The sequence below is a fragment of the Protopterus annectens genome, chromosome 1.part0 (assembly GCF_019279795.1).
Source record: "Protopterus annectens isolate FY-2018-M chromosome 1.part0, PAN1.0, whole genome shotgun sequence".
Taxonomy (NCBI): domain Eukaryota; kingdom Metazoa; phylum Chordata; order Ceratodontiformes; family Protopteridae; genus Protopterus; species Protopterus annectens.
In genome coordinates, this window is record NC_056725.1 from 464,347,995 (window position 1) to 464,374,982 (window position 26,988).

General features: G+C 40.1%; 1 protein-coding gene across 1 annotated transcript in view; it reads right to left on the reverse strand.

Moving 5' to 3' along the window:
- Positions 1–496: 496 nt before the first annotated feature.
- The window catches only part of KDM5C (lysine demethylase 5C), a gene marked incomplete at its 5' end in the record, with an annotated part of 2,556,543 nt that continues 2,530,051 nt past the window's right edge, over positions 497–26,988 (reverse strand). Inside the window, 1 exon segment of the mRNA XM_044060510.1 lies at positions 497–3,875. Coding sequence (XP_043916445.1) covers positions 3,864–3,875 — 12 coding nt within the window.

The following is a 26,988-nucleotide window of genomic DNA, read 5'->3' on the forward strand; positions in this document are numbered from 1 at the left end:
TTCAAGCAGGCCAAAAGATTTTTAGTCCTACTTACAAAGTTTTTTTTTCCCCTAAAATCAGTACAGTGCTCACAGGAGGACACCTGATGCTTTTATGCTGGAAAAAAAGTATAGAATAAAAGTCTTTTGCTGGAATCCACCTTCTGTGCGTACACCTATTTTAAACTTTTCCAGGGACACTATGCACCTTAGAAAAAGTCCACATCAAGAATAAATATAAGGTAACAGTCAAGTCAGGTAATAATCAACCAATAACAGCCAATGTTCCCAAAGTTCTTGAGTGTTTTCTAGAAGATGCCTTAAAGACACTCAAACTCAGTGTTCTGATAAATTGCTCCCTGCAGCAAAAACAAAGTGAATAACGGCATGAGTAAGCCCTTCTTTTTAAGTTACATGGGTGACCACAGTCGTTAGGGGGAGAAGCAGCTTGATTTGCAGAGTACAGCTGCAAATGTCCTGGAAATCAAACTGTAAGGGATACTACAGAAACAATCCCTATAATAAACACCTTATATTTTAATTATGGTTTTAAAAAGCGAACTCTGAAGAGGAAACAGTCAAAAAAGGAAAACTTTACAACTCATACACCTTGGTATATCAAGCTGTTAAGAATGGAAAACATTTGCAAAAACAGAAATCAGCAACTATAGCAAAAAGATTATGAACCTTAACCATGGTTAGCGCACTATATTCCCATTCCAAAAACAGACAAAAATCTAAATGCACAAGTCATAACGCTCTGAATGACATACAGTTACTGTAAATGATGCCTTTTGGTGTTTCAAGTATATTGATACCTGGATTCTAAAAAAATCTGAAGACAGCAAAACAAATACAAAGAAAGAATCTCCAAACTACAAGCAGACTAATTCTGTACGATACAAAATGTTGAGTAAGATTCTTTAAATTAAAATCTGCTGACTCTGAGATTCAGCCATACATATAAACTGGGTAATGTGGTACAAAATTTATGAAATATTAGAAAAACAGATTGCAAAAACCAGATCTCTAACTTTTAATTTCTATCTGGGAAACAAAAAAGAAACATCCTGAACAATGTTAACAAGGTAATTACAGGCAAACCAATGATAATTACAAATGGAAAAAGAACAAGAAATAAGAGCCCATTCGAGCAGCACCAGAGGAGATTTTAGTTTTTTATGCAGTTTATAGCTTCATCACCTCCAGAAAATAATTCTTCCCATATATAAAACTTTCTTTAAATTTTCTACATTGTAGGTTTAGTGTGAGCAATAGGAATTTTCCAAAGGTTTTAAATAAAATACAGTTTTAAAAGTGTCAAGACTATAAATTCTCAGAGATACTGACTCTCTTGTATCATATTATGACAGTAGATACGGGGTATTTGTTGACATCTATGCGCACTTTTTTCCCCACTTCTGCCGGTATGATAAATAACATGAAATAGTAATGAGTTGCCAAAGATAAATGTCTGCAAACTGATGTAAACCTAGAAATGGAGTGGGATGGAGTACAAAAACTATTTAATCACTTTACATTTTAACTATAAACATCTTTAAAAATAACTTGGTCACTAAACTCAGGGTGCAGAAATGAAAATACCAGGAGCAGTTCTGATGTATCTACATTTTAGAAAAGGTGCACCTGTTCCAAAGTCTGTACAGACCTCCTACCTACAAAAAAAAAGTTTCTGATTTTGAGACCTGCTTTAAAGCCTGCATACTTTTTTCATTCTGTGTAATTACAGAATAATCGGGACTTGGGGAATGGGAGGACTGGACTGTAAGCCACATGGCTGCATCAACTGCAAAATATAAAATCCTGATTTACAATGACTGAATAGATATAAACAGACTATAATAAACCTTGCCCAACTGCTAAACATTTTCCACATCTCATTTCAAAAAGTAAAGCACTGGACTTCAATTCCATGCCATCCCATGTCCAAAACTCAACGAAGCCACAAGCACTCCCAAGATACAGCTAAGACTATGAAGTTTAAGCCAAATAATAGGTGGAGTTTTTTTCTTTTAATTCCCTTTCTTATGTGCCACATGCAACATCAATAAATTAAAACAGAAAAAAGTACACTCTTCTTGGGCTATGAACTGCTAGATCTAACACAGGCTGTCACATATATATATATATATATATATATATATACATACATACATACATACATACATATATATATATATATATATATATATATAATGACACAGAACATGGAAATATTTTAACAGGAACTGCCATTGAAGGAGTGCCTTTACTAAATGATAGACTTGTACTCTGCATGAACTAATCATAAGTTGTAACCCAAAGTGCAGACAATCTGTATGGCACAAGCAACGTAGCTACTATGCTGCAGGAAACATTCAAGTCATGCAGTTCCACTACTTAAGATACTTGACCTGCTCTTGAAAGACTTGGATAATATGCAATAAGGAGATGTGTAGAATCTACAAGGAAAACTTTTTCGCATTTTTTGTTACATTGTTTAATTTTCAACCCCTAATACTGCATGCCAGGCACAATAAGGATAGCAACTTGGGGAATTCAACATGCAACATAACAGGAGAAATTTGTGATGCCATCATGACATCAGCCATGACACCAAATGTGGTGGTGGGGGCACATCTGTGAAATCAAAGGTCTTGGAAGCACCAAAAGAAAGCACTAGTAAGACGACGCCTTGCTGTTCTCAGTGTATGATCTGAAAAGCTAACTGATATCTGCAGTCTCTCTTTTTCTTTACTTAATGTAAGAGAGGTAGAGGTCTACACAACCTTTTAACAATGGAACAATTAATAGAGAGGAGGGAATAAAACACAGCAACATCACATTTTCATGCTGCTCAGAATCATGTGAAATAAATGTCTGCTGAAATAGAACTGAAGGTCCTACCAAATGAAGAAATTTGGGAGGAATTTGGAGGTAAGTAGAACAAAAAGGTAACATGCTCCCAACACAATAAAGTGAAAGGAACAAAAAAAATGTACATAACAGTAACACAGAAAAGTGTGTGGCATTAAGAAATTCAAGTTAGGGATGCCGCAGTACAATTCTGTACTGTAATACTTTTTATATACAGTAAAGTACAAAAACAAAGTTTTACAGCCATTCATTTTCACACTGTGACATGTCCATCCTGCAACACTGCTAGTCATTCCTATGCCCAAAAAGCTGCATAGCTGGCTTTCCTGCATCTTTAACGACAGACTGTAGAGTATTACTCTTGTTCAAAAACGTGATCAAATGAGAAAAAAAAAATAAAGCAATACGCCATCAAAATAATAAAAAAAAAAAAAAAAGAAAATAAATAATGAAAAAAGAACAGCTGTATAAAGTCCATCAACCTGACTTTGGCTACTTGAATAATGCAGTAGTATCCTAGTCCAACGTCTTGTTTTGGGTACATATGTAAACCATAGGGAATACCTCAATCCACCCACATATAATTAGGATTCCTCTTTTTCCATGTACCATCTTGAAGGTGAAAACACAGTATACTGATATCTGATAACACATTCTTGGCACCACTCTGTAAGATGGTGAGCTCTGTACTTTAAAAAGGTATACAGCTTTTTAACGCTCAAGGACTATTTTACTTATTCTTGATTCTGTCAAAGCAGGAACTGTAAAAATGAGGACAAGAAAAAATAGAGTCCATAAAAATCCAGATGATGAGCCAAACTGGCTAGGACGTGATTAATATTGAGAATCTGTCATCCTGCAGGATTTTGGTTTCACAAACAGAAAAGCCATTGGGAGTCTGACTTTCTTTTGACTCAAGGGTGACCTTGGAAGAAGTTTACGAACATGTCTAGTCTAAAGGTCCAGATGTCCACAGTCTGTGGGCAAAAGACATGCTGGAGTAACCATCACAAATGCTCCTAAAAAGTAAAGAAAAAAATTACTAAGCAACTATTAAAAAAAGATGCATTCCAGTTTGCTGAAATCACATTTTCACTTTTCAGCAAAAGACTGTTGAAATGTTGTAAAGCTTTTATTGTTGTATGATTAAGTATAAACAAATCAACAGAAACACATTTTAAAAATACAGTTACTGCTTTGTATACAGCATAAGCCTAAGAGCCTGACATTAATAAATTCAAGCCAGTGATGCTGCAGTACAGCTATATAACTCCATTCATTTCCATAAAGCATATTACCTGCAGTTTGAGAGCTATATGTTAACAGATTGTGAAATGTCCACAAATGAATGAGTGGATAACAATTTTTAAGAAAAATCAGTAGAATCCCACTAAAACATAAAACTAAGTCTAATGCACCTGCTCAGGTGAATCCCTATAACAAGTATATCGAAGTTTGTTGCATAGGTACCCACTCTGTCTTAGACCTTATGCTTCTTCAGAAGTACAAGAGTGTTTGTGAAAACTGTGCTCAAATGAAATGCGTAAAAATCATGGCAGAAGAAAACAGTGGACCTCAGTCTCCTAGTCTGTACACCTGAAACATTTCTTGCTTTACTCTTGGTAGTTACGTTTTTTCCATACTCAAAGATTACTAGTATGAAGAGTTATATACCCACAAATGTTTTTTTCCACAGAAGATACAGCAAAGATAAAAATGAAATCAGAAACCATGTATTAAACATTTTTTCTCACTAAAGATGAAGCAAAGATGTAAAATGTTCTGGAAAGCTGCATAAAAAATGAAACTGTTTTACTTCTAAAGATGCTGCAATGGTGTCACATGAAAAATAATTACAAAATATGCTTTTTTTGTAAAGATGCAGTAGAGTTATGGAAATTAAATTTTTTCAAACCCACACACAAACTCTGCTTCCTCCTACCAGAAGTCAAGTCACCTTATTGGGGATTAGAACATCCAGATTACCCAAACTACTCTACTTTGGGGAATATTTAGATTTAAAATTGTAATATAAAGAATCAGGGCTTCCATACGTAATGCAAATGGGAAGGGCTTTGTCTAAAGGAACTATATTCACCAAGTACTTTCTCAGTGTTTACCCATTCAAAACTACCTGCCTGCAGCTTTCTTAAATTCTGAACTCTTCCAAATTCAGTGTGCAATGAATGAAGTCAGTCTTTGCTCTTATTTTGGAGTGTCTGGTGCGCTTATATCAAGACTGGGAAAAAGAAGTTATATCTTACCATAACGTTCCACCTGTATTGTTGATCTTCATCTATTCTTAACTGGTGGGTTATGGTTCCGATCCTCTGAAACGATCTGGCTGTTATATAGCTCGCGTCAGCCAAAAGACTCTCAGGCTAACAGTCTGCCCCCAATGCCCTTCTCTACGTTACCGCAGATAGAGTTTGCAGACTTACAGAGCCAAAGAGGGAAGCCAATCCCAAATGAGTAAGCCATGTCCAAGGAGTGTCCTAACAAAAAACATAGGACAACAGATTGCTCCACCAGGAATCCATAGGAGGGGGAAGGAGGGTGGGATGCAAAGAATAGATGAAGATCGACAACAAAGATGAAACATTATGGCAAGACAACTTCTTTATCTGATGTTGTCAAGCCATCTATTCTTGACTGATGGGACTGAGTCCCCAGCTACTTTAGATCCTGGGTGGCCCTATGGAAGGATAGTCCTGAGAACCACAGAACCAAAGGCGTCTCTTCTCCTGGAGACCAAATCCAATTTGTAATGAGTAATAAAGGTATGCAGAGTAGCTCATGTTGCTGCTGCACATATTTCAACTCATGGAAGCTTTAGAATGAAAGACAGCTGAGGTAGCCATAGATATGGTGAAATGTGCCTTCACTGGCACTGGAAGGTTTAGCTTCTTTTTATCATCAATTAAAGAAATACAGTCTCTTAGCCATTTTGATAAGGTAACTTTAGATACAAATTTCCCTAAGGTTGCACCAGAAGAGACAAATAATTGTTCTGATCTCCTAAATTCTTTAGTTCTGTTGAGACAGAAACCTAATTGTCTGTGAACATCTAACAGGTGTATGCAATATTCGCCTTTGTTAGAAAAATTTGGAAAGAAGACTGGTAAGTCTATAGCCGGATTAATGTTGGACTCAGACCATCTTCGGAAGAAAGGATGGATTTGTCCTGAGTGCAACTCTATCCTTATGGAAAATTAAGTAAGGGGATTTTGAACATAATGCTTGCAATTCGGAAACTCGTCTAGCAGAGGTGATAGCTATAAGTAAAAGCATTTTCCAATAGAGGAACTTTAAGTCACAAGTAGCTGCTGGTTCAAAGGGGGATAGTACTAGTGACTGCAAAACAAAAGTCAGGTCCGATGGTGGTAGATCATCTTTAAATGGGGGTTTTAAACAGATAGTTCCCTTGAGGAAGACCTTACAAAGTGTGAGAAATTAAAGGTAGATCTCCAAAGCCATTAAGAAAGTTAGAGATGGCTGGTAGAATGACCTTAACAGTAGAAGCGGAAGCTCACCTACCAAAAAGAATGGCCAGAAATTCTAAAACGTTTACCCTGGGGCTGAAAAGGGATCAATGACATTCTCGCAAGCCCAGACTGAAAATCTCTTCCACTTACTGAGGAAGAGATTCCTGGTGGATGGTTTATGGGATGTCAGCAAAATTTTTCGTTTTGGAGATGGAATATCATTTTGCCTGGTGACTAACGGAATTGGAGGAACCAAGCAGTTATCTTGAGACTTTGAAGTATGAGTTGCACCAGTCCCTGAGGGTGAGAAAGAAGGTCCGGGACTCCATGAACAGTGAACTACATGAGGCCACAGGAAGAGAAATCAAATTTGTCGAGGCCAGAGGGGAGCAATGAGGATTAATTTGCTTCTCAACCTGGCTGCGTTCTTGAGGGAAAGGGGGAAATGCATAAAGGAGACCCGAGGGCCAATCGAGGAGATGAGCATCTCTCTGGGCCCCCCCCCAAGGGGGGATTAGGGCAAAATAGCTTCTGCACTTGCTTTGGGATGAAACAAAAAGGTCACAGTAAGGCTGGCCCCAGTAATGAAAGATCATCTTTGCTACCTTGGGATTGAGAGACCACTCGTGAGGCATTAGAATGCATCTGCTTAGTTTGTCCGCTATCAAAGGGATGGGCCAAAAGAATTTCTTCGGATTCCATCCACCAGAATAGGTCATTTTTACAGCGACTGGTGATAAAAATGGGGTAGTTTCATTGGATGGGTTAGACTAGACCACTGATTTGCGAGAAGCCACTGCAGTGATCTCATGTGAAATCTCGCTAATGGGACCAGAGTGATCGCCGCTGCCATAGATCCTAATGCTTGAAGCACTAGCAGGGCTGGTACTTTGTTTGAGCACAGGAGAGAATTAACTTAAGATTGTATTTTCTGTAGTCTGTGGTAAGGTAGAAAGGCCACAAAGGAGAGAGTGTTGAGACGAGCTCCAATAAACTCCATATCCTGAGAAGGGGTCAGTTGAGACTTTGTAAGGTTGACTGTGATGCCTAGCTGCAGAAACAATTACAGGGTGAATTCTGTCGCCTGAAGCAGTAGATGTCTGGTGGAAGTGGTGATGAGTCAAGTTGTCTAGATATGGAAACACCTGGAATCCGTACAGCCTCAAGTGAGCTGTTACTACTGCCACACATTTAATGAACACCCTAGGGGCTGTAAAGGGCAGCACTCTGAACTGATAGTGACGGGCTCCTAGCCAGAAGTGGAGAAAACTTCTTGAGCGTTTGTCCATTTTTATGTGGTAATACGCATCTTGAAGGTCTATAGAGCACATCCAATCATTTTTCTCTAGAAAGGGAAGCACTGACTGAACTGTGACCATCCGAAATTTGGACTGCTGAACAAATTTGTTTAGAAAGCTGAGATCCAGAATCGGTCTTCAGTCCCCTGACTTTTTTGGCACTAAAAAGAACCTCGTGTAGAATCTGGATCCTGTCTAGTCTGGTGGGTCTTCTTGGATGACTTTTTCTAGCAGCTTTTGTATTTAAAGCTGCTTAGTCCCTCTGACTGGGTGGAACATCGGGGAGTTTTGTTCAAGTTCTTGGATAAAGAATGAAGGGGATAAGGTAACCTCTGGAAATAATTCTTAGCACTCAGGCATCTGTGGTTACTTGTCGCCAGGCTTTTGGGTGCAAAGAAAATCTTTTCCTGACTACCTCCAGAGGCAAGCAATCAGGCCTCCTTTCTGAAGCACTGATAGGGTTGGGGCAGAGGACTCCTCCTTGCAACTCTGATTCTGCGGGCCACCCCTGCCTCTAGGACTGCACCTTCCATTAGAACTCCCCACTCTGCTGCGGGGGGAGTCTGCATCATGTGTGTCCTGGAGAGGCCTCTGGGACTTCTTGAACCAGGTCTTCTCATGCTTCTGATTCCTGGAATAGGCTCGTTGGGGAGCAAAAAAAAAAGTATGCTCATTGCAGACAGGAACTTTCCATCTTTCTCACAGCTGGATAGTGTTTCTTTAACTTTGGGGCCGAACAAGGAGGATCTGTCAAAGGGGAGCATTGATGAAGGAAAACTTGAATGGCTCCGCAAACTCACACAGGAGCATCCAAGTGTGTCGTCAAATTGCAACAGCTGAACCTGCTGACCTGGTCGCCCCTTGGACTGCATGTGCAGTTAGCATCATGGACGAATTAGAGATAGACTCCAGGGTAGCTAACTGGGAGGCCACTTTTTCCTGGTCCCATCTCAGCTACTGCTCCTGCTAGGGTATCCAATGGCTCCTTGACCAGATCACTCTGCAGCCTAGTAAAATGTACCACAAAGTTCAAGGACCTAATGGTAAAGGTCAAAGATGTATAAACCTGCTTCCCAAATCTGTCCATTGCCTTCAACTCCTGGTTAGGGGGATGAACAGTGGAACTTTCCTCAGCCAGTTCTTTTTTAGTGGCAGCTGCTAGCACCAAGGCATCTACTGGTAATCCTTTCACCCAGTACTGATGATCCTTGAGAGCAGAAGTTATTTTATCTGGTCTCCAGGAAATCGGTTCTATCAAATCAGCGGCCTTCCAAGCCCACAGAGTGATCAATTTAAGACTGTCATCAGTGGCAGGGGTCACCCAGAAAGTAGATGGGCGAGCTCCAAAAGCTTGCAAGTACACAGACTCCTCGGAGGTAGGGTCTTTGGGCTTCCAGTCACCCCTCTGTTTAAGGATCTCCAGAATGTCTTCAAAGGTGTTGTCTTCCGGGGGTGACCATGGGGAACCCTCTCCCTCATTGAAATTCGTGTTCTCAGTGACTGACTCTTCAGGGGAGTCCAGCTGTTTTCTCCTCTTTTTCCGAGGAGGCTCACCAGTGGGAATATCTGAAGAGGACTCAGAAGAGGCTGACCCTTGGTTGGTTTGTCTTGCATCCTTGTAGCTCGCTGCCCAGGTACAGAGGTTGGTGTTAGTTCCGGGTAAGCAGGGTTCAAGGGGTGAGACTCTGGTAATACAGGAGCCACCTGGGAAGTAGAGGTGGCCAAAACCCTCTCCATAGCTTGGAAGGCAGGCCCCCCTGGGGAGGGATGGGAGCCCAGAACAGAGAAACTCAGAATTACAGTTGCACTCCATCCAGAGAGACCCACCTGCAAAGCTGGAGCCGAGAAGGGCCTCCAGCTGGTGCAGCCCGAAGTGGTAAGGTCAGCTCTGAACAAAAAACAGGAGTCGACTCAAACCCTCCAGATCCAATGGTGGAGGCCCGATCCTACTGATTCATCAGTTCTGATGGCACCAAGAGAGTCAGAGCCATGCCCGGAAGCGAAGACAAGGAGTTATCAGCACCAAGGCCATTGAAGCCTGTGTGGCTGGAGTCGACAGCTCTAAAGTCTGCAAAGAGATCTGAGGAGGAGTATACGTAGGGCTACTGGGAGAGAATTCTCCTGCACCAGGAAGGAGGGGGCTAAGATGATGGGGGAAGACCCCTATCTGTCAGAAGCTGATCCACCAACCTCACTATATCAACTTCAGTAAGATCCCTGGTGCAGCAAATGGACAATCCAGAGGGAGATTCAGGTCTTTCTATAAAAGGGCTAGGAAGCTGCCCCAGAGAGGGGTTGATCGATGGAGAATATGCAGTCCTGGGTGTAAAGAAAGTCTCAGTCTTGGCACAGGAGAAGAAGGTAGGAGCTGCAGAAGATGTCGGTACCGAAGTGGTAACTAAAGAAGCCGGCACCGACATTGGAGTTGTTATTGGAGTCAGTGTCGATGGCACTGAGGTAGAGGTTTGTGCAAAGGACTCTAGTGAGGTCCAAAATTTTCGGAACCTTAGATTTTGGTTCCGAAGAGGAACCAGCTGAAGAGTGTTTATGTTTTTTAGATGTCGGCACCAAATGAGCAGATTTTAAGCCAGAGGCCTGAGGAGACTAGGCGGCCATGGACATAAGCCCTTTAAAGTTCAATTTATTTCTACATTCTACCAGGGCTCTACTACTGAAGCAACAGTCAAAAATAACACTGTACAAAATAAAGAAACATGAGCCACACAAAAAACAGGAGCCAAATTCACTTTATGTATACATCTGGTACTTTGGCATTTTGCCTTCAAGGATAACATATAAGCTCACAAAGCTCCATTTACACAACATTGCCCCCTGCTGATTGGTTACATCATATTTCAAATACATACTTCTTGCAAAACATATAAATACTGTAAAGTATATAAATATATAAACCTTATAACATTCACATGTAAAAACTTTATGTACCAAACCTTTCAAATACAGTACATTTTCTTTGCCCCACAGCAGCATGTTACAAATATTGCCCATTGTGCAGTTGACATACCCCACTAATTAAATATTCAGATTCACCTGAAGATTAAGACCCCTTGGAGACAGTGTGCCAAAATTAATAATCATCCTACTTTCTAACCTGAGTAACTTCATAATGAATTAACCCCCCTCATATTATAAGGTTGACCCAATACACAAAAGAACAAACTTTCATCAGACCCACCATGGATCAAGTGAAAATGCTCACCAACAGGACTGTTAATATTCTCCTTTCTAATGTCTCCCGAATGCTCTAAAATTTTAACCTTAACCATTCTTTTGGTCTGTCCCACATACCACTTAATTTTACTACAACCACAACTCAAAACGGATACCAACCCCACACGAACTGCAACTAAATGGAGCTTTGTGAGCTTGTAAGTTATCCTTGAAGGCGAAATGCAGTGGTACCAGATGTGTACATAAAGTGAATTCAGCTCCTATTTTTTGTGTGACTCGTGTTTCTTTGTTTTGTACACTCTATTACTGAAGCCTTGGCAGATAGAGCACTCTAGATCAAGATGAGAAACACCCAAACAATATACACATTTGTCATGACCATCAGAGTTCTGCATTTTCCTGCCGCACTTTTGGCTCTTTTTGAAACCAGTGGTCGAGTTTGACTTATCTGCCATTATAGCAAGAAAGGCAGATGACTAAGAAAGAAAAAAAAAATTTGGAGAACACACAATTACTCACTCACAAACAGAGAAAGAATCCTACCAACGATGGTAGGAAAGGTTACCCAATGGTAAGGAAAAGAGAAGAGAGGGGAAACTACCAACTATGGTAGGCAAGAAATACCAAATGGTACAGGTTAAGGAAACGAACACTCACACAGCAGGAATGGGTAGACAAGGTTCTGAAATTATTATGGTAACTTAGAAAGGTGGAAAAATGTAATATAACTTCTAAAATGTACTTAGCTGCAAGAGAGAGTCAGCTGACGCATCTTTCTATAAGAGTGGCAAACGAGATCTGGGGCAACACAGTGAGGGGCATTGTGGGTAGACTATTAGCTCAAGAGTTTTTTGGCTGGAGCAAGCTATATAATGGCTGGACTGGTTCCGAGGATTGGAACCATAACCCATCAGTCAAGAAAAGATGAAGACTGACAACATCAGATTAATTTTTATACAGAATGCAGATGAGAAACAAGCAAGCCTGCTATCCAGGGTGAATGCAGGAACTTGGGCAAAGCCAAAATACAATACGAGCATGTAAGCTTATTAACAGACTGGGGTGGACAACCAAACTGGATACATCTTCACACTGCTGGATAGGCCGCATAGTTCTCTCAAACAACAGACAAGACTTGCAAGACTGTTTTCCCATAAGCAGATGCAGCCCATCATGTCAAATGGCACCTGAATACAAAGATCAAATTTTGGAAAATCACTAAGAAAACTGTCATAAATGGGATTTAGTGCCCGTCAGCCATAAAAGCCAGGAAAGAGATGTGCTTTCACAGTGCTTTGAACATTACAGGCTTCTTTTTCTCTTGTCAGGAAGTATGACTAGCAGTGCTCTAGATAGATGCAGGCACCAAGTTTTGAAATTTAAACTACCCCTGAAATTTCCTCAGTACTTAGCTGTGTAAAGAGCAACAAGTTTGTACAGTAAGGAGTACCCCCTTTGAGGTTAGTCCTTACTCCTACAGCAACCATGCTACACGGACATAAATCCCTTTTGTACTACCCCCTTGTAGATCCATGCAATAAGGATCTGTAATAACAGATATGCACTTCTCTTCTGTCTCTGCAGCCAGCCAGGTGGCTAAAACCACTTGATTCTTAAAGTGATACAGTACGAGACAGACATATTTGCACAACTTCACTGCAGGCATAGCTCTTGCATAAAAGTACATACAATACCACACAGTTTGTCACACACACAATGGACCAGACACAAAGACCCACATACATTGAGGCCCTTACATGTAATCTTCCTAAACCAAAAAGACCCCCCACACACTGCACTCATGGTGAGTATCCTCAGCAACCTCAAAAGCACTCTACCAAAGTAATATGCACCACAACACAGTCTCATCTCAGTGAGTCAACTTCTCAGCCAATAACACACACCACCACACAACTATTTTGGTCATAGGGGACTCCATTATGATACACAGATGTCCCCACTCACTAGGCTGAATAAAGACAGAGTCATAATCAGTTGCCTATTAGGGGACAGGATTTGTCAATTCACTCAAGTCATTAAACCACAAGTACCACTATGACTCAGTCACAGTCCATGTGGGTGTAAATGACCCAAGATGTACCTCCCCTGACTATTAAGGGAGTCGCAATGAAGCTCTTGGACTGAGTTCTAGGCAGGAATAAACCTAGAATTGAGCAACATTATACCTTCTTCAAGGACAATGCCACAATACAAACAGAAAATAATTGACTTTAATAACTGGCTTAGATATTTTTTAATAAACATCTTTATTAAATTATCACATATGACATAGGCAATCTTACATGTACATAAATGAAAAAAAAATGACACCACTTTAATTATAAACATTAAACATCATAGAAACCACTGAAACAACTGTAGTTGCAAACATTATACATCACTTATAATATATTCAGTCACTATCAGTTAAACATTATATGGCTCATTCAAATCCTGCCTCAAACCTCGTTCCTTCTCTGCATATATTGTTCCCACAATTCCCAGTTTTTCTTATGTAGTTTGCTCCTTTCCTTTTCTAAAGATCCCAGTTCCAGTTGTTTTATCTCTGTTGCTATATTTACTACGTCTAGTAAAGTTGGTCTAGACTCTGACTTACATTTTCTACTAATTGCTTTTTTTGCAGCCACCATAATTAGACTCAGCAAGGCTTTATTACATCTATACAATTCCGATTCTGTAGCATAGCTCAAAAAAAATCTCCCCAGTCAATCCAATCCGCCCGCCCAGCATCTGCGACAGAGCGGTCTGCAGGGAATCCCTAAAGTCTGCCAGTTAATTACACTCCCAAAACATATGTTCCCCACCACCTCTTTCTTGCCTGCCACATCAAAAATTCCTTTCCACCCAAGGAAAAATTATTTGGCGTCTACTTGGGGTATAAAAATATCTATGTAAACACTTCCAGGGAAAGATCCTAATTTTTCTAGACTTTGTTTCATATTTGGGAGAAATACACATCTCCCAATGTCTCTTTGTGAATTGCTTATCCAACCTCTCTTCCCAATCCTTTCTAATCTCCTCTGACCGATTCTTATAACTATCATGCAATATTTTGTGTGTTTTACTAATTATTGTCTTTTTTAATGCCAGCTTCTGTTCTATATTCTATTAAAAACTCTACTGTGCTGGTCTTTCATTTGGGACCCCCTTATTTCTTTCTCATTGCCTATACTCTGATATCAATCCTGGATAGGGAAGGCAATCTCTAACCTGCAGTCCAAATAATTTCTTGGCCTCTTCCCATTCTACTACCTTTCCCTTTCTAGTTATTTGCTCCCAATACTGTGGTTCCTTTGGTAGTTTTCTCCAATACATTCCAGCCCCCTCTTGCCTATTACATGTATCCCTAACCACAGTCATTCCTATTGGCAGAATTTCTTTTCTCCATTCTTAGTTCTTAGAATACTCCCTGCTATCTTATGAATATAATACTCTGTAAGATTTTTGTTCTCCTTAAGAGTCTGCATCCAAAATCCCAAACTCTCCTTATTTCTTGAGCTTCCTCCTTGTATCAGCACCATTCCTTTCCATTTTGAATTACAGTTTTCTGCTTGTGCTGTGTATAAGAGCCTTAACTGTGCTGCTCTAAAATCCCCCCTCAAATTGGGTAATCCTAGTCCATCTTGTTCTACTGGAAGAATCAGCTTATCCCACTTTACCCTTGCTGTCTTCCCTTCCTAAATAAAATCCTTCAACTCTTTTTTAATTACTATCCACAGCTTCCCCTCTGGTTGATAAAAATATGCCTGATCTGTGTATAAGACTAAAGGGACTACAAACATTTTAACTGCTTGTATCTTAGCATCCATATAAAAACATTCCAGTTTCTCAATTTTTGTATTATCTTCTGTTTAGTCTCTTCCTACATATCCTTAGCTGCTAAAATAGAGTAATTTCTAATCAATACTCCTAAATACTTCATTTTATACGTCTCCATAAATATGGATATTGTTGTACCAATTCTTGTGTGGGTACATAATTTACCGCTACTGCCTTTGTTTTAGCTTCATTCATTCATTTTGTATCCGGTCTGAAAGTGTCTTAAAATGTTTCACAACACAGTAATGTCCCTTTCTAGTTTTGTCATTTATAAAACATCTGCAAACAGAGCCAACTTTTCCTGACTACTATACCAATTATATCCCTGAATTTCTGAGTCCTTTACTTTCCTTACCAATGGTGCTAAATATAATGCAAACAACAAATGGGAAAGCGGACAATCCTGCCAGGTTCCTCTGCTCAAGCAGAAGTTATCAGAGAGGACCCCACCCACTTTAATTTTCACCTCCGATCCCTCATATATACTCCTAATCAACCTCATAATTGTATCAGGGAAAGCAAATGCTTCCATTGCCCTTGCTCATTAAGTCCCAGTCTACTCTGTCAAATGCTTTCTCTGCATCAAGACCCACTAATAAAAGTGGTATATTCTTACATTCTGCTTCCCTCTGGATCATCAATGTTTTGTTAATATTGCCAAATGCTTGCCTCCCCTCAACAAAACCACACTGATCCATATCTATCAATTTTGGTATCATTTTTGCCATTCTTTTAGCCATTACAAACACTTTATAATCATGGTTTAGTATTGAAATGGGCCTGTACGAAGCTGGATCCAATGGATCGTTACCCTTTTTTGGTATTACAGTTACCACCACCTTCTTCCAGGATGCTGGTACTTCTCTTCTTAAAATACTGTTAAACAAAACCTTCTAGATCTTTATCAGTTTTTCCCTCCTAACTTCCACAGGAATACCATCTATTCCTGGGGACTTTCCTGTAGATTGGTTATACATAGCCATTTTTATCTCATCTCTTCCTATTCTGTTAGTAATTGAGCCTTATCTACCTCTAATCTTGGCATATTTAATTATTCCATAAACATTTCCATTTGTACCTCTTCTTGATTTCCATATTTCTCTGCTTTACACAAACTATCATAAAACTTCTGAAATATTTCAAATACATATACAGGATCTCTTGTCATCTTCCTTATTATAGGATCCCTAAGCTTGGTGACGGCCCTTTCCACTTTCTGTTACCTGAGTTGTTGAGCTGATAGCTTGTCTTTTATGATAAGTTTAGAGCACAAAAACTAACAGCAATCTTTCGAAACTTGTGCATATTATCGAGGTAATCCCTTATTTTCTGTTTAGCATTCTGCAGTTGCTCCTTTTCTTGTTTTGAGAGATTCCCCCTATTTTGCAGTACTTTAACATTTGCCAGTCCCTCTAAATAATTCTTGATTCTTCTTAACCATTTGTCACTTTCCTTTATTTCTATCCTAGTTTCTAACTTCACTTTAATATATTCCACTCTCTAGCTGTATTTTCAGAAGAAAATTCTATCTTCTCTAGTAGCTTCTGAATTAATTCCAAAACCCATTCCTTAAATTCCTCTCTTTTCAACCGATAGATGGGAAAACACCGATGTCTCATTTTTATTTTAGTTACTATTGGCGCATGATCTGAAATAACTATTGGGTGCATTTAAAGACCTTCAATTAAATGCCCACATTCCTGTAAGATATAAAATATACCTAGCCTAGCCCAGTTTTTGTATCTCAGTGAATAATATGTAAATTCATTCCAAACTCCTAGTACTGAATTCACATCTTCCAGTCCAACCATTTTCATAAATTTCTTCAAAACCCTCCTTTGTTATATTTTCCCTTCTACGCCCCCACAAACATCTTCACTGTTCTAAATCAAATTACAGTTTCCACTTTTAAGTAACATTCCTTGCTAAAAGCTGATTATTTCTCCCAGAATTTTCTTAAGCTCCATTACAACAATTTTAGGTGGAATGTAAATGCATGCCAGGGTAATCCTCCTCCCTAGCCAGTACCACCTTAGTACTAAACATCTTCATTATCTTTCCCCCCCTCTTCTATCACTATTGGAGCTCCTCTTGCAATTAATGTAAGTAACTCCTCTTTTCCTTTGCCGCAGATATTCCATTGAATAACCATCCGGAAAAACCTTTCTTTATCAAATTCACATGTTCAGTTCTTTCCAGGTGTGCCTCCTGTAGCATAGCTATTTGTACTGTACATTTTTTAATATAGTTCACTACTCTTTCTTTTTTATATTCATCTGTAAGACCATTCAGATTGAAAAACATTACAGAAAGCATCATTTTCTTATATAGTTATTATTACCACCTTTTAAGTACAACTGCTTTTTTGGTAAATGTCTAGTTCCAACTTTTATGTTACATACATATACTGCTTCTTGTCGTATCCAATTTCGCCTATGCCACATCTTACATAACTTTTTGTTTTTTTGAAAGCCCTCAAACAGAACAAACAACTCCAACTTAAAACATATTAACTTAACACACAAAACTATGCATATCTTCAAATATTGAAGGTTTTGCTTTCAAATAAGAACAAGAGCTCCAAGTTGACAGCCACACAGACAAGCTAGAGTTGCCAAAAAAGAGAGGTTAGTCATGCAAAGGCACATGGTACAGCCTGTGCTATTAGTATGTGCTATTTGATTTTGTTCATCTTTATAGCTCTCCCAGCTGAGAAAACTGGTTCCTATAATATGTTCAAAGGTTTAAAACTTCTAATCACTAAAGGCTGACCTTTAATGATCGAAATTTTAAAATCTTGAATCGTATAACTGAGATCGCCATAGAGTGCGGGAAGGGAAGATTTCCCTTTACGGCACTGTAGTGCGATCTCAGAGTTGGTACATTTAAGTAGCTGGGGGTGTGGGGGGTGCAGGGGGACTTGCTCCCTGCAGAGAGCATTTTTTTTTGTTTTGTGCTTAACGTTTTTTTTTTGACATTCAAAGTATTAAAAGTTTGATCATTAAAGTTCGAACTTTAGTGATTCGAACTTTTCATACTTCGATATTATGATATAGACCTGAGAAAACATGAATGCTTTCAGAAAGTACTTTCTCCAAGCCATTTCTCTTTATCAAACTGTCTTCCAGCGACATCCAAACCAGACACAAAACTTCTAAGGGTACATTGTTTACCAGAAAAAAAACTTATAGTATTCAATATTCCTTTTCATTTAGAAGCTTAGTAATACACTTGTTACTGGATAACACCCAGGGGTCTTAACTCAGTCATTTCCCTATGCAAGCATGGGAAAAAGCACACTGATTTTTCTTTTGTTATACTCTCTTAACCAGACCCTCCCTCTCCCCCCTCTCTTCCACTTTTTTCCATTGCTGTGCCTACACTAAAACTAAACAAAGAAAAAGAGAGAAAGGAGAAAAAAAAAAAACAAAAGCACCTGTTTATATTAGTATCTCCATTGCATTTCCAAAAAAAAAAAAAAACTGAGAAAACTTTACTTCAAGTCTAACTGTTTTTGTATTATCTTTAAAGCTCTCACAGCTTGGAAAACCCCATGTCCTACTCAATTTCTCTGTTCTGTTTTTTTTTTCTTTTCCCTCAACCAATCCCCTTCCATGACTGTCTCCAGTTTCTCTTTATCAGACTGTCTCCAATGAGACATGAAGAGCAGCTGCAGAATTGCTACTTAGTATACATGCGTTTGCTACAAAAAAAGCCTGTTAACATTCAATATTTTTTCATTTACTTGCTCTCTCTTAAAACTAATAAATCTAAGCTTCTTACTCCAGTCATTTCCTCATCCAAGAATGAAAAAAAATACATTAATTTTAACTTTGTCATGTCTTTTTAACCACGGTACTTTTTTCGTTGCATTGCCTGCATTTCTCTAAAGCATACAAGGCAAGAGAGAGAAGAGGGGAGACAAAACAAAAACACCACCTGTTTACAATCCCCATTATACTTAAAAATAGCATGCAAAGAAAACCATGCACTACAAATACAGAACTATTAAGAAAAGAAAGGTTTCTCCCCTCTCCAAAGCATTTTCCAAACATTAATGACATGAAGTAGGGCATACACTTTAGAGCCCTCCACAAATCCAACACATTTTGAAAAAGTCCAAAAACATTATCAGAATGTTTTGTCCTGTCATATTTGACAAATATAATTATTGCATTGTAATCCCACACTAAGTTACTGGTTTTATTTACTGTTCTTCTCCATGTATTTCTTCACTCCTGGCACTCAGGCAGTGCACTTACTAGCCAGTTACTGAAATTTACCCACAAACAAAGGTCTACTGGCCTTCTCTGCCGAGGTTCTGTTTTCACATTGGGAGAGCTAGAAACAAGCTGTTACTCAGTGTGAGCCATCTTGGAAGTCCCAAATAATGGTCTTAGATTTTGGTGTCATTTGAAGGGGTACAATACTTGTCAACCTGGAAGGATATGGTTTGGCAGACCATGCTGCTCTGCCAGGGCTGTTCTGGAGCTATCCCCTCTAGACTTATGAATACTACCTAAAACCTTGTTCACCATCATAGCGCCTTTTTAGGCGCTGCCAATCTGTTAAACCTTCCAAAATAGCAAAACTAACACAAGGAATTGTTCAACTACAGAAGTCTAAGCAAAAAACTCCCCTCCCTGTAAGATCTCCTCACCCAAGAAAATGTAGACCTGTGCAGTTAAGGAGGCATGGTTTAGAGCTGATGAAAGCATCCCGCAGTGCAGGGCTATACCACCTTCCAATGCCTTCCCCACATTTAGACCAATTACTGCACAGGAAGGAATGAAAGGTGGAGGTGTCTTGATTTTCATGAAAAACATACACACACCTCAAGACTCTTCAAACAGTAATGACATGCTCCTCCATGTCCAAATTACCACAGAATAACTCTTAAAAGTATCAGGATTTGCTAGGGTCCCATATTTTATTTTTATTTCAAAGGAAACCAGCTTTATGGTCTGACCTGACCAGTGAGGATGTTACACTGGGGGGCAGCATCCTCCCAAATTTGTGAGGACTAGGTCAAGGATGTTTCTACTCCAGTGGGCATACAGGACTATCTAGTCCATGATGTTTGCGCTAACAAAATGTAGGAATCCCCAGGCTTGCATGTTTGTGGACTGTGTATGATTCCAGTTTGTAGTGGGTTAAAGTCACCCATGAACATGATGTTGGGTAGAATGAGGAGTGTCTCCAGTAAATTTAAGTAAGAGCTATGGGTTTCCTGTGTAAAGATATGCTATGGTACGGTACTGGACTATGCCTAAGGCAAACTTCCCATTAAGTGACACACTGGCACAATTACAATCCCCATCAAACCATGGGAACACTGAAACCCTGCTGAGGCATAGCTGGCTCGCCCAGTGCCAGTCCCTGAACTACTTCCCCACATATCTCTTATCTGTACAGAGTTTCGCAGAATGTCCAGACTTTTATCTTATACTTTTGGTCCATTTTCTCATAAATCTTTATTTTTCTGGCAAATCATTGAGGATTGAAGTCAGAAAATGACAGACATTTGAGTTTCAGACTTTATGCCCTTCAGAAAATTTATGCTAATGCAAAACCTGTTATTCTACCAACTTTCTAGGGTTGTAAGAGCAACATTTAAAATGTGTCCCTATTTTTGTGCCTTTGCCTCCCCCTCCATTATTAAGGTCTTTGTACAGATTTGTTGTTCTAAGAGGTTGAGAGCCATGGCTCCCGACCCCCTTGCTCATAGTGGGAAAAATGCGCTCTGATAGACTAATCACAGATGTCTGTAGTATGCCCCCTCCCTACCAGCTGTTCATGGGAAGAACAGCAATAAAAAAGAAAATAAGCTCCAACAGACTGCTCATGGTAGTCTGAAGCTCATCCCCTTTCAGGCAAGCCCACTCCCTACCAGCAACAGCACAAAAAAAGGTGCTTTCTGTACTGACATTTCTGAAATGCCTGTGCAGAAAAAATGCAAGAACAAAATTCAGATTGTGCCCAAGGCACATGCCCCCTTTGCCACACCCTTACTATGCTACTGCCCTGTACAATCATGTTAAAGTTGCATGATATACTCAACAAACAAGCCATCCTGGTGGAATCCCGGCATCAACAGGCTGTACAACAAAAAGAAAATCATGGCAAAAATTAGGAAGTGCAATATGCAGCAAGGTAAAAACTCACTCATCAATTTAAACAAGCAACTCAGGGGGACTAATAAAGTCTACCAAAGCTAAGTATGAGGTTAACTAGCCTCTCAGGCCAAGGACAATCACAAGGCTTTCTTCAGCTATGTCAGCAACTCCCAATATATATACCACAAAGGACGAGATGGACAACACACATGGAACGTTATGGTAAGAACATAAATTCTTTGTGTTGTTGTTGTCAATCTTGCCTTTATTCTCACTGGTGGAACCGCGTCCCAAGCAACTAAATTCTCTGGTGGCTCATGGAAGAATATTCCTCAGAGCCACAGAACCAAATGATGCTCTACAACTAGAGGCCAAATCCACTTTTTTATGAGTAACAAAAGTATGAAATGTTGTCCAAACAGCTGCAGCACAGATGTTATCCAGTAGTAATCTAGCCTGAAAAGCTGCAGACGTGGCTACAGAGCTAGTGGAATGAGCTTTAAACATATTTGGGAGAGCTCTGTTCTTTGAATTATAAATGTGGGATATGCATAATGTTAGCCATCTATAATTTTTGAAACTGGTTCACCTTTTCTTGTATCAGAATACAAGACAAAAAGCTGATCTGATTTTCTTATTTCAGAAGTTCTGTGCAAATAAAAATGTAATGTCTATTAACATCTATGATATGCAACAAATGCTCTCCTTTATTTTGAAAGCTGGGAAAGAAAACTGGGAGATCTAAAGATTGGTTAAGGGTATTTTCTGACAACCTTGGGAAGAAAGGATGGATTAGTGTGTAACAACACACTGTCTTTATGAGGGCTTTGTTGACAAAGCCAGGAACTCAGATACTCTTCTGGCTGAAGTAATAACCACCAAAAAGGGGGTTTTCCAAGAAAGTATTTTAACTCACATGTAGCTGAAGGTGCAAAAGGGGGAAATGATATTAGATGAGATGAAATTGAGATCCCAAGGGATGTTGGATACTTTTATGGTGGTCTTAACATAAGTGCCCTTCAAAAATGCTTTGCAAAGTCTGTGTGACATGACAGGACTATCATTTTCTCCTATATGGAAATTAGAAATTGCAGCTAGCTGAACTTTAACAGTAGTTGCCGCTGCCCCGCCAATGAAAAGCTCTGACGGAAACTGTAAAATAGAGTCAACTGGTGCTGTAAAAGGATTTGTTCTGTTACAGTTGGTCCATAGAACAAATCTCTTCCATTTGCTTTTGTAAAGTTTTCAAGTACATGTTTTATGAGACGACAAAATATGCTGACTGGAGAGAAAAGGGATGGAAACCTAGCAATTAGGGGAAGTGGCGCAGCCAAGTTGTCAATTTGAGTGTGTCCAGATTGGGATGAACCATTACTGACATATGTCAGAAGGTCCGGAGCCGGGCCCAGAATCCAGGGTTCGTCCAGAAGATGATGCTGAAAAGGAAACCAGATATGACTTGGCCAGTAGGGACCAATTAGGATAACTGTTGTCTCCAACAGACTTGCTTTCTGCAAAAATTTTGGAATTAGTGGAACTGAGAGAAAGGCATAAAGAAATCCCAGAGGCAATTGTGAGCAAGTGCATCCCTTGGTGACTTCCTCATGGGTGGGAGGGATCAGGGCAAAACAGTTGCTGAATCTGGCATTGGTGGCTGATGCAAAGTGGTCGCAGTAAGGCTGGCCTCATTTCAGGAAGATCACTTTCTGGTTGAGGGACCACTTCTGTGGCCATAAAATGGCTCTGCTCAGCTTGTCTGTAATGACGTTGGATTTTCTGGGATGTGGGGTGCTACCAGAAAATGCTTGGAGGCTATCACCCAATCTCAGACCCCAAGAGCTTCTCCACAAAGTGGGTACGATGTGGTTCCCTTGTTTGTTTATATACCACACTACGGACATGCTGTCTGACTGGACAGGTATCGGTTCCTAGAGGAAGAAAGTCCTGAAATGTTTTGCAATGCTGAAAGCACTGATCTCAGCTTTAGGATATTTATATGCAGATGAGCCTCATATTCTTGCCAGATGCCTTGAACTGTTTTCCCTAGAAAATACCCCCCCCCCCCAAATCTGGGACACGTCTGTTTTCACCATGGCCTAAAAATGAGGAGGAATGAACGGGCGGCCCGAAGACACTAAAGTTGAATGAATCCACTACTGAAGATCTTTTTTACAGGCACTGGTTATAATCTTGTGGGATATGGGAAGTTCCACGAATGAACATCGTGTGAAAAGCAACCACTGGAGAATCCTCATGTGGAGGTGAGCTAGAAGAATCAGTACTAGAGACCCAGCCATTTTCCCTAGGACATGAAGAACTAGCTTTGCAGAGACTTTTGACTTCTTGATTAGTATTCTCACAATGACAGAGATCGTCCACTATGTCCTGTGAAAGTCTTGCTATTTATATAGTTATGCATCTCTGCTCCTATGAAAACTAAGCTTTGACATGGCTCTAGCACAGATTTTTCATAATTCATGGTAACACCTAGGGAGGAAATCAAAAGTCATGGAAAGACAGATGCTCGTAAACCTCTTGCATGGCAGAAAGAAACATAAATCCACAAAACGAAGCCAGCAAGTAAGGAAGGTGCAAACAGTCATTTATTCAGCCCAATGGAAAAAATCCCATGGGTAGCAAAAGCAGATATATGAAAAATCCAAACCGGTTTCGGCTCAACAGAGCCTTCTTCAGTGAATACAGACAATAAAAGCAGTATAGACAAAAGCAACCCAGTATATATGTATATATATATATAATATATATATATATATATACACCTAGTAATTAACATCAGAACCAATCACAGTAATAAAACAATTAATTATAACTGATCATTTGATTATAATTGATCATTAAGGCCAGGTGGAAACAGGGCTCCCAGTTTTACTATCCATTTCTTTTCTTTAAAGTTAAGCAACTCATGCCAACTATCTTTGTCTCTGCAAATACCCTTAATGTGGTCAATAATCACAAATTGAAAAGAAGCTGTTTTGTGTTTCAAACTGTGTTTAAATAGGGCATTGTTGGGACGTTTATTTTTAATATCAGTGAGATGTTCACAAATTCTCAAGCGAAAAGCTCGAGAAGTCTGCCCCACATAAAATGCGGAACAAGTGCAGGTCACCAAATAGATGACCCACTTGGTACTGCAATTAGCCCAAATTTTTATTTCAAAAATCTCAGAAGTATATTTGCTGGTAAATTCACGGGTGTGTGAAACCCACGTGCAATATACACAGTGACCACATGAAATGCACACTAGATGGAAACCTGGCAATTAGGGGAAGTGGCGCAGCCAAGTTGTCAATTTGAGTGTGTCCAGATTGGGATGAACCATTACTGACATATGTCAGAAGGTCCGGAGCCGGGCCCAGAATCCAGGGTTCGTCCAGAAGATGATGCTGAAAAGGAAACCAGATATGACTTGGCCAGTAGGGACCAATTAGGATAACTGTGGTCTCCAACAGACTTGCTTTCTGCAAAAATTTTGGAATTAGTGGAACTGAGAGAAAGGCATAAAGAAATCCCAGAGGCAATTGTGAGCAAGTGCATCCCTTGGTGACTTCCTCATGGGTGGGAGGGATCAGGGCAAAACAGTTGCTGAATCTGGCATTGGTGGCTGATGCAAAGAGGTCGCAGTAAGGCTGGCCTCATTTCAGGAAGATCACTTTCTGGTTGAGGGACCACTTCTGTGGCCATAAAATGGCTCTGCTCAGCTTGTCCGTAATGACGTTGGATTTTCTGGGATGTGCGGTGCTACCAGAAAATGCTTGGAGGCTATCACCCAATCTCTGACCCCAAGAGCTTCTCCACAAAGTGGGTACGATCTGGTTCCCTTGTTTGTTTATATACCACACTACGGACATGCTGTCTGACTGGACTGGTATCGTTCCTAGAGGAAGAAAGTCCTGAAATGTTTTGCAATGCTGAAAGCACTGATCTCAGCTTTAGGATATTTATATGCAGATGAGCCTCATATTCTTGCCAGATGCCTTGAACTGTTTTCCCTAGAAAATACCCCCCCCCCAAATCTGGGACACGTCTGTTTTCAGCATGGCCTAAAAATGAGGAGGAATGAACGGGCGGCCCGAAGACACTAAAGTTGAATGAATCCACTACTGAAGATCTTTTTTACAGGCGCTGGTTATAATCTTGTGGGATATGGGAAGTTCCACGAATGAACATCGTGTGGAAAGCAACCACTGGAGAATCCTCATGTGGAGGTGAGCTAGAAGAATCAGTACTAGAGACCCAGCCATTTTCCCTAGGACATGAAGAACTAGCTTTGCAGAGACTTTTGACTTCTTGATTAGTATTCTCACATAATGACAGAGATCGTCCACTATATCCTGTGAAAGTCTTGCTATTTATATAGTTGTGTATCTCTGCTCCTATGAAAACTAAGCTTTGACATGGCTCTAGCACAGATTTTTCATAATTCATGGTAACACCTTTTTCATAATTCATGGTAACACCTAGGGAGGAACAGAGTTGAAGGACATAGTTCCTTGCTTGAAGCAATTGATGCCTGGTTGGGGCGGTTATGAGCCAGTTGTCCAGGTATGGAAAAACACGGAATCCTTTGAGACTCAGGTAAGCTGCTACTAATGCCATACACTTGGTAAACACTCTGGGTGCTGCAGTGAGACCAAAGGGCAGAGCTCAAAATTGGAAATGACTGATTCCTAGCCAGAAGTGCAAAAAAATCCTGGACTGCCTGTCCATTTGAATGTGGTAGTACGCATCCTGAAGGTCTATAGAGCATCCAAATGTCTTTTTCCAGGAATGGAAGTATTGACTGCAATGTCACAATCCAGAACTTGGTCTTTTTTACAGATTTGTTTAGATGGCCAAGATCCAAAATGGGCCACCAGTTCCCAGTCTTCTTTGGAACTAATGAATCTTGAGTAAGCTCCGGATCCTCTCTGGTCTGCGGGGACTTCTTGGATGACTCTTTTTCTTAGCAACTCTTGAACTTCTAGTGTTGCTTGTTCCTTTTGACTGGGTGGATCATCTGGAACTAATTAGTTTGCATGGATAGGAAAGGAAAAGGGAATGTTATATCCTCTGGATATTATGTCCTGCACCCATTTGTTGTTTATCTTTAGCCAGGTTTCTTGGTGCAAATACAACCAACGCCTGAGTGCCTGCACAGGAGAGCAATCAGGCACTCCTTCAGGAGTGCTGAAAGGGTCTCCCAAAGAAAGATTCTCTGGAGCCCTGGTTCTGCGGGCCTCCTTTGCCATGAGGGCATCTTCCATTATTGTTTCCCCTCTGCCTCTAGGGGAACTTTCACATTGTGTGTCCTGATAAGATCTTTTGAGATTTTCTGAAACACATTTTTCCACTACCTTTTTGACCACTGGGAAAGAGTCTGGTAGGAGTGGAAAAAACATACTTCAATGGTAGACACGTTTCTTGCCTTCTTGTTCACACCTGGTGAGTTTCCTTCACTTCTGGATCAAAAACAGAAGAGCCGTCAAAAGAGGCGTTAACAAAGGAAGACTTGAAGGGCTCCCGAAATCGCAAGGGCACATCCAGGCCTGCCTCCTAAGAGATACCCGAGCCTGTTGCCATACTCGTTCCATCTGCTGCATAAGATACGAGTCTCATGGATGAGTTGACAACTGAATTCAAGTTGGTGAGCTGAGCACTGATTTTATCTGCAACCGCATCATCTATGGCCCCTTGGAGAAAAGGCTCTCTGCAATTTAATGAAGTGGGTGAGATAATTCAGAGACCACAAAGCAAAGGTTGCTGATAAGAAGACGTGCTTCCCATACCTACCCACATTCCTAGAGCCTTACTAAAAGGATGTATAGAGGAACTGTTTTCAGAAAGTCCCTTCTTAGAGGCCACCACCATGACCATGGCATCAACCGCCACTCCATTTGTTAAAAAGCTTTTTTCTTTTGGAGCAGTAATGTACTTATCTGGCCAATAAGGAGTAAGGTCTATGGTGTATGGGGTACCCAAAGCCTTTGAGAAATTAATTCAACAAGCTCGATGAAAGGCAGGTCACCCAAGAAGGTGAAGGTCAAGATGCAAAGGCCTTCATGAAAACAAACTCCTTGGCCGAAGGGGTGGAGTACTACCAATCACCTCTCAGTTTTAAGATTTCTAGGATATCTCCAAAGGAGACATCTTCAGGAGTTAATCATGGGGACCCTTCTGCTTCACTGAGGTCAGGGTCAGAAG